The sequence below is a fragment of the Alexandromys fortis genome, unplaced genomic scaffold (assembly GCF_014885135.2).
Source record: "Alexandromys fortis isolate MF-2015 unplaced genomic scaffold, M_Fortis_MF-2015_v1.1 scaffold_80, whole genome shotgun sequence".
Lineage (NCBI taxonomy): Eukaryota > Metazoa > Chordata > Mammalia > Rodentia > Cricetidae > Alexandromys > Alexandromys fortis.
Genome location: NW_026068174.1, coordinates 8,788,899 through 8,801,567, shown reverse-complemented (window position 1 = coordinate 8,801,567; position 12,669 = coordinate 8,788,899). Strand labels below are relative to the sequence as shown.

The window sequence follows — 12,669 nt, the reverse complement described above, 5'->3', positions numbered from 1 at the left end:
CAGACTGAACATGGACAGGTCTAGAGAAGTGGGGCATGGGAAAACCAGGTGAGTTATAAGGAGGACAAGTAGCGGAGGGAAGGGAAGACTATGAACTGGAGCAGCCCAGGAGTTAATGGTAGAAGAGACAGTGAGAAGAGCCAGAATGCTAGTGTGGACTTTGAAATACATAATGGGTACACATGAATAGGGACCAAAGGTGTCTGGAGACTAGCATGGACTTTGACCTTTTGGGAAAATGTCCTGTCTGGCAAGCAGAAACCAGTTCCACAGGCTGTTGAGGAATGCTGTTTCTTGTACAGTGCTACTCAAGCTGAACCAGGACTCTCATTTGGGGGTTATTCACTGTCTTTGGGGAATTGGGGTTCCCTTTGGACTTGACCTCATGTTTCTGGGGTGGTTGTCCCTTTGGTTAGTTTGCTTGCCATTTTAAATTTTACTTCCTTCATTATTAAGTAAAACTTACCTGTTAAGTGAAAATTGTACATATTCATGGAATAGCATTAATGAATATTGTATAACCTATGCTGTGATTGGAAGACACTGTTCATGTTCCAAGATGGCACTTTTTGCCATGTACCCCGCACACATAACCGCCCCGTCCCCATCTATCTGTACCTTTCAGAGCCTCCACTGCCCAAACTGAGTTTCGCATTTTCATGAAATTTCTCATTTTGTTTGTGACAAGCACATAATTAAAGGAATTTCCATTAAATGTTGTATCAATGTAGTACCTCTCTGTGTCATCTTTCAGGACTTCTTTGTTTCCCTTCAAGCCAATGATTTGATGCATTTAGTGCTTATTTTTGTGTTCACGCTAACTTTTTTCTCAATTGATTACAAGTGTCCCATCACAATTAAAGGTAATCTTAGTCACCTGTAAAATGTGTGTGATAAACAGCAAAAGACAAAGCACAGCATAAGATCAGAGCTGTCATCCCAGGGAGAATTTTGTCAGATTCTCCTGATAACAAACTCGTACTCGGGAGGGGGGGGAGAACCTTTAGGAATTTTACAACTCAGTGACCCCAGAGGGAAACTTTGTACCTCTTACAATCTAGCAAGAGTCCAAAAGCTGGGGTTCAGATAGACAAAAGAGGCCTGCAGACACTATACAAACGGAGGTATAAAAATACAGGATCGATATGCAACACCATTTTCCATCATAGAAAGGCAGATTAAAGCTATAAGGCCACTGATGTTGAACTTCTAGAAGATTCTGTTCCCTACAGCCTTTAGCCTATTTCCTCTGAAGTGTACCAGAGAACTTAAGCAATGACTCCTCTGGTCCCTTGTAAGGTCAATGCTCCCAAAGTCTTCTGTTCCTTTCCTGAGTGCTCCTCTAATGTGTCTATCATCATCCTGCCTGAGCTTCCACACACATCTCAGGGGTTCATTTGGATGAACTTCAAGCATCTTTGCAAGAACATCCAGTTCTGTAGTGGGGAAAGTTCTTCCATAACAAGTAAATCTCTCTATGTCATCTTGTCTAGCCCCACTCCTTGGTCATAACTGTGCTCCCAGTTTCTCCAGAAACTGGAGGAATTCTCAAGTCTGGACAAGATGCCTAGACAGTGAATCAAAACCCTATTGCTACTGAAACACATTTCTGTAAACTGAATGCCTTAAAAGCACAGGGATCTATTATTTCATCTTTCTAGGGATCAAAAGTCTGAAATAATCTGGTAACGCTAGTGTAAAGGTATTAGTGTATACAGTTCATCCTGGATGCCCCTGGAAAAAGTTAAGTCACAACTCCAATTCTATTGGCTCCTGGAATTTCTTGACTTACTGCCACATCCCTTCAACAATCATTTCCAATGACTTCCATCTTCCAGGTTGCAAATATTCCAGAAAGCCTAAATCCTGCCTGGACATTTGAACACCTCACAAGCACTCTTTCTGGGCACCACCAATTCAGTCAAACTTTTTGGTGAAAGCCTTGAGCATTTGTGTTTTCTTTCTAAAACATCCCATGGGGAATGGGACTCTAGCCCAATGGATCAGTCAGAATTGAAGCTGCAAGTACAGACCACTACAGCTTTCTAAGATACCAACTGTTTCCTTTGCATCTTCTTTTAAATTATTTTCTCTTCCCAGTTCAAGACTATCGGTCAGAGTAACATGAGGCAGAACTACATATACCTTAAAAACTAAGGAGATGGCAAGAAAGAACTCATGGCTCGAAGAATCATTCAGAGGAATCCTAAGACAACAGTGATGGGGACTTCTGAAAAGCACTAAAGCCTGGCTGTCACCTCCCTTGACTCCTGGGAAAGTTTGAACATCGAGCCTCTATTGCAGCTCCTATAGAATTTTAATGTGGAACCAAGCTAGAGGCTTGCTGCATTGCCGTGCCTGTCTGTTACTAAATGCTTTTTGCCTGCTCTACAGTCCATGCTAATGGGTGGCTTTCTGGTTTGCTAAAGACTGCATACTCAGCCTGTCTGTGGGGACTTGTAGATGGAGACTGCTCGTTTGTTCCCAGCTGCCCAGACATGAAATAATCACACAGAAACTATATTAATTTCAACACTGCTTGACCAATGACTCTAGTGTATTCCTAGCTAGCTCTTACATCTTGAATTAACCCATTTCTATTAATCTGTGTATTTCGATATGGCTGTGGCTTACCGGGTAAAGTTCTGGTGCATCTGTCTCCTCTGATGGCTACATGGCGTCTCCTTGACTCCACCTACTTTCTCTTCGATCTCTGCTTGTAATTCCTTCCTTGCTCTATTCCACCATGCCATAGGCCAAAAGCAGCTTCTTTATTAACAAATGGTAAATAAAACATATTCATAGCATTCCACATCAGGGACTTCTCATTCATCCCTATCTCCTCTACATTTCAGGTCACAGCTAAGACCAGAAACACCCATGTGTCAACCACTGAGCTCATTTACCAATTTTACAAAGGATTTTGAGCATGGTTTTTGTTCCAATTACAATTAAAGATCATGGGGAATTTCAAGCTGTGGGTGGAGTATGTTTCCGGAGCTAAAAGAAAGCTAAGACCCCTCCCCAAAAAAAGTCAGGAAAACTTCCCAAGAACAAAGAGTGGCCTTTACCAGTGTTTTCCCAGGGTCTGTTCTTCAGCTAGTCTTTGTATTTTCTGTTCCCTTTTTTTCAGCCTTTCATTATTTCATTGCATGAATTTCATAGAGTGCACTGACATAAACAGCAATGGGCAGATCAACCACTCAACATCCTCTTGATTAGGTCAGAGACTTCATAGACACAAGATATGAGTCTACTGATCAAAGAACATGGTTTGAAACAATCTCCACTATCAGTGCTGCGTTGTCTATAACCTCAGGAGCTTGACTGTCACACTCCAGCTCTGCAGTGGGTTTGTTCATACCGGTGTCACCACACGCAGGAGAGCAACGTGTTTGTAATGGCAAAGAAAAACAAGGTCACGAGAGGGTAACAATCATGGTGAAAGAGAGAACAGAAAAGATATAAGGGCCAGAGATCCTAGAGAACTACTGCAAAATAATGTCTTCTGCATGAGACAGGGTTGTTATGTTCATTAACCTTCAACAGTTATAGTTGCCAGCACACAACCATACAAGCCCACTCCCACCTGAGGCAGCCAACTGCTGCGTGAGGAGGGAGAGCAGTTTCCTCGTGCACAAACTCTGTGATAGGTTTCTCATATCCCAGTATTCAACCTTACACGCATGTGCATGTAAGGGACACAAGTTTAACTCAGAAGGAGATATATACATGTGAGCTCATGTGTGGGGCGCATACCATAGATGAAGAGGAAATGAATTTGATAGTGAAATGTGACCGATCATAGGAGAAGCTGGATGAGGGAACAATCTGATATTGACAGGGAGGGTGGGGATTATAAAAATACACAGTTCTCATGGTTGATATTCTCCAAAAAGTGCATTTTCTTTTGGGCAAAAAAAAATGAATTTTCAGCTCCAGAATAATTGTGCACACAGAAACAATTGTCTATTATGCTGTCTTTTATTGAGTAAATCATCCTTCTGAGAATGAGATCACAAATTAAATGAACAAAGAAACATTTCATAACAAGTCCACACCTAAAGAGAATCTTTCATTTCCTCAAATCTAAGAAACTTGAGTGAGCAGGGTTGTGATAGAGCATATGTAGGATTCAGAAGGTGACACTTGAGGTAGAAAATTCTGGAAGATCCTCAGAAGAGGGAATAGAGGACACATTTTATTCCTTTGCAAAAGTCACTGGCCTCAAGAGAAGGAGATTTTGCCCCTGAGAATTCTGACCAGTGCCTCCTTCATGTCTTTGTTCCGAAGGCTATAAATGAAGGGGTTCAGTAAGGGAGTCACCACTGTGTACATGACAGTAGCTGCTATGTCCTCTACCACTGAATTGGAGGATGAGGATGAGGGGCACAAATAAGCCTTTATCACTGTTACAAAGCACAGGGACACCACAGCAAGGTGGGACCCACAGGTAGAAAAGGCCTTCCGCCTCCCCTGGGCAGAAGGGACTCTGAGGATAGCTGACACAATGCGGATATAAGACACAAGGATGAGCAAAAAGGGGACTAATATGACAGCACCCCCCAAGAAGAGAAGCACAAGCTCATTAATTCTGGTGTCAGAGCAAGCGATCTTCATCAGGGGTCCCAGGTCACAGTAGAAATCTTGGATGAATTTCTTGAAGCAGAAGGAGAGATGGAACATGAGGAAGGTGTGTGTCATGGCGACAAGATTTGTAAGGGTCCAGCAGGCTGTCACCAATAGTGAGCAATGCCTGAAGCTCATTATCATCGTGTAGTGGAGAGGGTGACAAATGGCCACAAATCGGTCATAGGCCATTGTGGCCAGGAGGAAGATGTCCATGTCTCCAAAAGTTAAGAAGAAGTAGAGCTGGACCAGGCATCCTGCATAGGAGATGGTCCTGCTCTGGGAGTGGATGTTCACCAGGGCCTTGGGTACCGTGGTGGAGGTGAAAAGGATGTCATCACAAGACAGGCTGGCGAGAAAGAAGTACATGGGGGTGTGGAGTCGAACATCAGTAACAATGGCCAGGACAATGAGCAGATTGCCAGCCACAGTGACCAGGTACATCCACAGGAAGAGCAGGAAGAGGATGCTCTGTTGCTCTGGCTGCTCTGAGAGTCCCCAGAGGAGGAACTCAAAAGTGCCAGTCTGGTTCCCTCTTGCCATAAGCACGGAGGTCAATGTGGGAAGTCCTGAGCTTGCTTTCGGAGATGTTTCACTCTAGAAGATTGCTGCACACACCCTTCTCTGAGCTCTAGTGAAGAATCACAGAGTTTGCATAGTAACCATCTAGTTCATTCATAGGACACTTAATGCAGCCTGCCCAAGATGCTCTTCCACAATGTTCTGCAAGATGTAAATGATAAGAAGATAAAAGGGTAGGGAGAGGAAAAGAGGGGAGTAGAGAAAAATATATAGCTCAATAAAAACAATTTTTAAAATGATGAATATGGAATGATATGGTGGAATCATTCCATAACTTTTTGTATTCGCTTTTAATACATAGTATGAAAATTTCAAATTAAAACAAAAAATCAATTAAAATTATTTACAAAACTTAAAGAAGACAGTAACAATGTTGAAAAATAAAAATGCCTCATAAACCTGGAAAGGGGTTAAATGTCTGTAGTAGAGAATTACTAATAACAAAAACATATTTTACAATCTGCATTCTATAAAATACGCAATAGGTTTTTGTTAAGCATGTTCACTGAGTGTGTTGTAGAACACTGTCACTTCCTCCTTAATAACTATGCATTGGGCACCTACCTCCCCAAATCCATCCCAGGACTCTTCCTCCCTCTGAAGGTCACTGTTCTACATGGGTTGAATTATCATAGACTACCCATAAATATGTGAAATTATGTGTCAGATACAAAATAAAATACTATTAACCAACAAAATTACAGAATGCCTAGAAAATAATTCTAGCAATGTCACACATCAGAGTCTGTGGAATATTGGCAGCACAGCAAAGGAGAATACACTGGCACAACTCCTTTGCAAAATACGATAACCCATACAATACTCAAGGACAAGAACAAAATGAAGGAAAGCAATGAATGGAAAAACAGTTTGGGTCAAGTTGAAATTCAACATCAGAAAACCAACAAAAGCATTTCTTATTATACCCATCAGGCAGTTTGTCTACATGCAAAGGATTGAATTAAAACCCTACCTCAGAGCATATACAATACTAATTCAGAATGGACAAAGACCTAACATGTAAGAGCTAAAGCTGTCAAAGTGTTTGAAGAAAATGCAAGCCTAAATTTTCAAGTAAATCAATTGTTTCTTAGCTATGACACCAAAATCCATGTCACACAATAACATGACGGTAAAGAAAACACCATCAAATTACATTTAATTTTAATTAAATTAAAACTTAATTTAATTTGAGCTTTAATCCAAATAATTGAAACATTTGTGCTTCAAAGTATAATCTCAAAAATTCAGAATGTGGGAGGTTATTTGTTTTTGAAACAGAATCACATGTAGCAAATCTGTCCTCAAATTCTCTACATAGCAAATGATAACCTAGAACTACTGACCCTTCTGCTTCAACCTCCTGCGTTCTGAGACTATAGATATGTGCCAGTGTGCTCCATTTGGAAAGTAATGTTTAAGACTTTTCTCTAGAATATATAAGCAACAGGTTGGCTAAGAGTGCTATATTTTAAGCATTGTCCAGCACACACTTTCCCAAGCAACTTTACGGAACCCATATGATATGTATTTTTCTTTGAGTCTAAGGAATTGTTTCCTAGAAAGCATAGCTGTCTGCACTAATGTTTTCATACAGAAGATATTTTCTGTGGACAACCAACAAATAAAATTGTTTCAAAGAACAAACAAAAAGTAAAGTGAGAAACACAAGCACACAACGAGAAGCCACTTTCCACCTTCTAGGTCATCAAGCCAGTAAGTCAGGAAACATGAACTGTATCAAGGATGAGAAAACCCTGATACCCAAGGACCTGTTGGTGGAATGTGTAACAGTGTGACCAATATGGAAAACAGTCTGACGTTTCTCAAAAGGCTCTTCATAGGGTTGTATAGCCTCATTACACCCAGGAAAAGCAAAAACATGTACATACACTTCTTAACATTATTCATTATAGGCAAAAGCCGAAAACAACTCAAGTGCCTACCAATTGGTGAACGAATCCATAGTGAGACAGCAGTGCCCCTGACTCTAGAGCTCAGATGTCACCAATTCGGTCTGTTCTGCATCAGAGCTGGGGCTGGGTCCTGGGAACTCATACTTCCAACAAGCTCCAGGTGTTGCTGATGCTGGGCAGGGAGGGCGTGGTACCCTCATCAGTCAGCCCTTGCTGTACAAAATGAGCTGCTAAACACTAAAGTCTGCAACTAAAGTAGCAACCATGTGCAATGCAATATCCTGGACTAGGTTCCACTTGAACAAACAGATCTACAGAGAAAGTTTGCAAGCAGTAATGGCACACGCCTTTAATCCCAGCACTCAGGAGGCAGAGGCAGGCGGATCTCTGTGAGTTCAAGGCTAGCCTGGTCTACAAGAACTAGTTTCCAGGACAAGCTTCAAAGCTACAGTGAAACCCTGTCTTGAAAAAACGGGGGGAGTTTGCAGGATATCTAGAGAAATTGAACATTGGTAGAATAGAATAAAAATTGTTAGTTAAACAGGCATTAAAAATGCTTTTGAGGCAATATGTAAAAGGATTCTTTTTAAGATACATACTGAATTTTTATAGGTGTAATAATGTAGTAACTATAGGTTGTTTTATAGGTGTCTGGGATCTGAGAGGACAGCTCCTCCCCTGGACTAGGACAGAACTTATTACACTGAAGCCTGGCTGTGCCAGACCTGAGAGCTCAGGAGCAAAGAAAGATCACCCAAACTTGAGGAAGGGGACACTTACTGGAAAACTGAGCAGCGTGTTCCTGCCAGTGCTCCAGTTGAGGCTTGGATAGAATAGGGAAAGAGGAGCAGCAAACCCGAATCCAGCAGGTCCTTGATGCCCAAACTTCTAAATCTTAAATCTGCTCAGAGGGACTAGCATACCTCACTGCAATCCTGTGCTGAGCAAGGAAGGTAAGGGTCAGGAGTTGCCTGAAGGTCACACATGAGAAAACAGCAGAACCTGGGTGTGATCTCTACTCTTTTTGATTCCAAATGGCCTACCGTGGTGTGGTGTGCTTTAGACAGAACAATAGAGCCCTTGTTTAAAATCAGTCAGTTGCTCTTGGCAGCTGTTGTTCAGTGACAGGGACTTTCTACCATGGTGGTCTAACAGGCTCTGCTCTGTGGCTCCCCAGTTGTCTTTCTGGGCTAGCTCTGTCCAGGTGGTCTCCTAGGGATCTACCTCTTACCTTTTTCACAAACAGTCCCACTCATGCTGTATCTGCTCTGTCAGTCAAATGAGACAGTTTTCAATTCCTCAGCCAGGAAGATTTCATGCCAACTCATACCTGGACTTGATGTCTGGAGTTACCACCCGCCTTCGTTGTACATGGGAAGCTCTTTCAGTAACCTCTATTACGTTCTGTCACTAAATTAGGATCAGTTCCAAAAGACCCTAAAGTCTTTCTGGAATTAACTGGCTAGTTGGAAATTCATTTTCACTGCTACTATTTTCAAACAATAATTCTCTAACTCCAACTTTACCACCACAAGAAAAGCCAGTCCCTCCCCTTTCTTTACCACTTTGATTCTGCTGTGCCTGAGCTAACGTCAGAAACAAAGAGACGTTCAGCAAGCATATTAGTTTGGAGCTGGGAGGGCATGCGCATTGGTCCTTCACAGCTCTGCTCCTCCACTCTACCCTCAGAAACCGAAGCACACAGCAGTAAAAGTAACAAAAAAGCCAGTCACACGAGAACGAGTTCCAAAAGGGATTGTCCACTAACCATAGAGTCAAAAAAAATATCAGCCTCTTTTCGGTCTGCAGTTGTGTCCAATTGGCCAAGTACAGGCTTGCCTTGATGCAGATTCTAGGATATATAATCTACTCTACAGAAAGGAACTTCTCAGGCAAAGAGCATACCCACTTTCCTCCTAGAATACTCTCCTAGCTGAAGTTACATCTAGGATGAGAGTACAACACTCTCAGCAACTCTGGGAGATGCACCCAGGGTTTCCTCTAGCAAAGCAAAAGGTTTCTTTTACCTGCTTGTCCATCCCTGGGGGACGTCTCTACCTCACCGCATGCTCCTTGTTCTCAAAGCCTTTAGAGGCCACACCAGCCTTCAAAGCTCTTCAAGGCTCATCTTTCATTTGCTCTCCTTTCGGGCTGTTTTCTGAACCTGTCCCCTAAAGTGTTTGTTGACCACACTGACTTCCATGGGAATCCCGCCTTTTGGTTGGAAAGATGTGAAATGTACACCATCGTTCCTCCCAAGCACTGCTGTTGCCAAGACTACGTTTCACTTTCACTGTCCAGTGATTAAAATCTTCCCCCTCTACTTGCTCTTCAGAGAAGGGAAGCAAACCTTATTTACGTTTTCTCCCAGGTCCTGACATTCTGCTTCTGTGGTGGTGAACAGGTGTCCTTTAAGGTTGTGTTTCATTCCAGTTGTGAACTCATCATACTGCCTGTGTGTGTCCCTGTCACCATCACAATGACTGGTGCCTCTTCTTCAGTCCTCTGTGATGATTCACGTAACATGGAAAGTTCCCTGAGACTCTGAGGCTATTTCAGCTTCAGGTGGAGTCTAATAAGATCACATCCTGAAGCCTCCTTTGGTGCTCAGCAGAGCCCTCCACACCCCATGCAGCAGGGCTGCAGGTTGACCTCTGATCCTCAACATCAGGACCCTCAATAATATCACATGAAGTGTTCCAGCCCTGGGCTGTCAGAGGACTTACCCATGTATTTATTTCCCAGAAGAACCAGTGTGAGACTCCCCATCTCTTGTGGGAAGCTGGAGCTTGGGAATTACCTCAGGACTCACACATTCCCTCAGGAGCAAGTTCTTGAAAAGAAGATGTGGTCCAGTAGCACTGGACGTCTTTCATAAAAATTCATTAACTGTTTCCTAGACTGAACCAGAGAATGATACCCCATACAACTAAATAAAAACTCCTTTGGTGTATGACTTTTTACACAACCCCCTTAAAATAAATCAAAAGCTTTTGTTTAAATTGTTTCATTTTATGGAGATTTTGAGACAGTAAATATATTATGTATAAATATGTTTTTGTGTGTGTGTGTGTGTGTGTGTGTGTGTGTGTGTGTGTGTGCAATCTGACCTAGGTGAAGTTGGTAGTTCCTACCTTAATTTAATACAGATATTTTCTCAATTTGATTTTTACATTTTTGCCTTTCACAATCCTTTAGGAATTATTTTTATGGTTTACTTTTAATGTCTAAGTAATCAATTTTCATGTGATTCTATATGTCATACGTTCAAAAACTCTTCATCTTTCTCAGGCTCCTTCAGTCTCTTGGTTTGATTTGTTTGTCATCGCTCTGTCAGTATGATCTTAAAAGCTGAGCCATCTCTTCAGTCTCCAAGTTAGTTTCTCTATGAGCCAAACAGGAGATCATGATCAGGAAACATTGATTCCGGTTGTCTCAAATAACACAGAAGCCGCAAAATGAACCCTTATTAATTATAGAACAAAATCTCACAAGTTAATGAATTTACCAAGTGCAGTAGTGAGGACAGAAAGTAAGTAGGTTGTATCAAAGCAGAGAAAACTGCTATAAGTTTCACGTAATGCTTTTAGCTTTTGAACTCATGGAAGTGAGTCTCTAAGGAACATATTTAAGGACTATGTATTTGTCAAAAAATGTTAGGTCAGATATAGAAATGAACAACGGATGGCTCTTAAGAGACCTAGGTATAGTAAAGATAATTTGACTATGGATATTCAACACTCCAACTCTAAAATCAAGTTTTGATCAAATCTAAGAAACTTAACATGAGGAATGAGTGAGCGAAGCCATGATAGAGCATCTATAGGATTCAGAAGGAGACACTTGAGGTAGAAAATTCCGGAAGATCCTCAGCAGAGGGAATTGAGAACACCAGTTTCTCTGCAGAAGTCACTGGCTTCAGGAGAAGGAGACTTTGACCTTGAGAATTCTGACAAGTGCCCCCTTCATGTCTTTGTTCCGAAGGCTGTAAATGAAGGGATTCAGCAGTGGAGTCACCACTGTATACATGACAGTAGCTGCTGTGTCCTCTACCACAGAGTTGGAGGATGAGGATGAGGGGCACAGATAAGCCCTTATCACTGTTCCAAAGAACAGGGTCACCACAGCAAGGTGGGACCCACAGGTAGAAAAGGCCTTGCTCCTCCCTTGAGCAGATGGGACCCTGAGAACAGCTAGCATAATACGGATATAAGATACAATGATGAGTAAAAGGGGGACTAATATGGCTGTACCCCCCAAGAAGAGAACCACAAGCTCATTAATTCTGGTATCAGAACAAGAAATCTTCATCAGGGGTCCCAGATCACAGTAGAAATCTGGAATGACCTTCTTGGAGCAGAAGGAGAGCCGGAATATGAGGAAGGTGTGTGTCATGGCAACAAGATTTGTAAGGGTCCAGCAGGCTGTCACCAACAGTGAGCAACGCCTGAAGCTCATGATCATCGTGTAGTGGAGAGGGTGACAAATGGCCACAAATCGGTCATAGGCCATTGTGGCCAAGAGGAAGCTGTCCATGTCTCCAAAGGTTAAGAAGAAGTAGAGCTGGACCAGGCATCCTGCATAAGAGATGGTCCTGCTCTGGGAGTGGATGTTCACCAGGGCCTTGGGTACCGTGGTGGAGGTGAAAAGGATGTCAGCACAAGACAGGCTGGCGAGGAAGAAGTACATGGGGGTGTGGAGTCGAACATCAGTAACAATGGCCAGGACAATGAGCAGATTGCCAGCCACGGTGACCAGATACATCCACAGGAAGAGCAGGAAGAGGATGCGCTGCTGCTCTGGCTGCTCTGAGAGTCCCCAGAGGAGGAACTCAAATGTGCTTGTCTGGTTCCCTTTTGCCATGAGCACTGAGTTCAATGTGGGAAGTCCTGAGCTTGCTTTCTGAGATGTTTCACTCTAGAAGATTGCTGCACACACCCTTCTTCTCTGAGCTCTAGAGAAGAATCACAGAGTTTGCATAGTAACCATCTGGTATATTTATAGGCCACTTAATGCAGACTGTCCAAGATGCTCTTCCAGAAAGTTCTGCAAGATACAAATGATAACCATTAAAATAGTTCTTGGGTGTTTTTCTACATATCATCTGAACAAGGTAACTTTTCTTGAACTATATATAATTTTACTTAGCAAAGCTCTAAGTATTCAAGATTTGTCATCCACTTCATATGTTCTATAGGTACTGAATGCCAACCCTGCACCTGTTTCAGTGACAGATTTCTAACACATTAATAATCCATAACTCCAGACAGTCTTTAATCTCAAGATATGGGCACAACTATCTATACTGAAATCTTAGACTATTTGGATTCAGCCCGCCAAACCCACTCAAACCACTCTTGAATCCGTGTGCAGCTGTTCTGAACCAACAGTGTCACAAACTTAACATTCTGAAGACAACAGCTCATGCTTCCCATTCTTCTAGAAATCATGTTTCTCCAGTAAGAAAACTACTTAGTAAAGACTTGTGATATCTAGACTATTCTCAGAGATTCAGTGAAACAGGAAGAAAAGATCAAAACCA

The 12,669-nt window shown here is 42.2% G+C and overlaps 2 protein-coding genes across 2 annotated transcripts; both read right to left on the bottom strand.

Annotated features, from left to right (window-relative positions):
• Positions 1-4,227: 4,227 nt before the first annotated feature.
• Positions 4,228-5,172, bottom strand: LOC126492459 (olfactory receptor 1P1-like). Its single transcript, XM_050128927.1, has one exon. It carries the CDS (start codon positions 5,170-5,172, stop codon positions 4,228-4,230), a length of 945 nt encoding a protein of 314 aa, XP_049984884.1.
• A 5,873-nt stretch (positions 5,173-11,045) lies between these two features.
• LOC126492427 (olfactory receptor 1P1-like) lies at positions 11,046-11,990 on the bottom strand. The gene has a single exon (XM_050128867.1). The coding sequence runs from the start codon at positions 11,988-11,990 to the stop codon at positions 11,046-11,048; it is 945 nt and encodes a 314-aa protein (XP_049984824.1).
• Between the last annotated feature and the right edge of the window lie 679 nt (positions 11,991-12,669).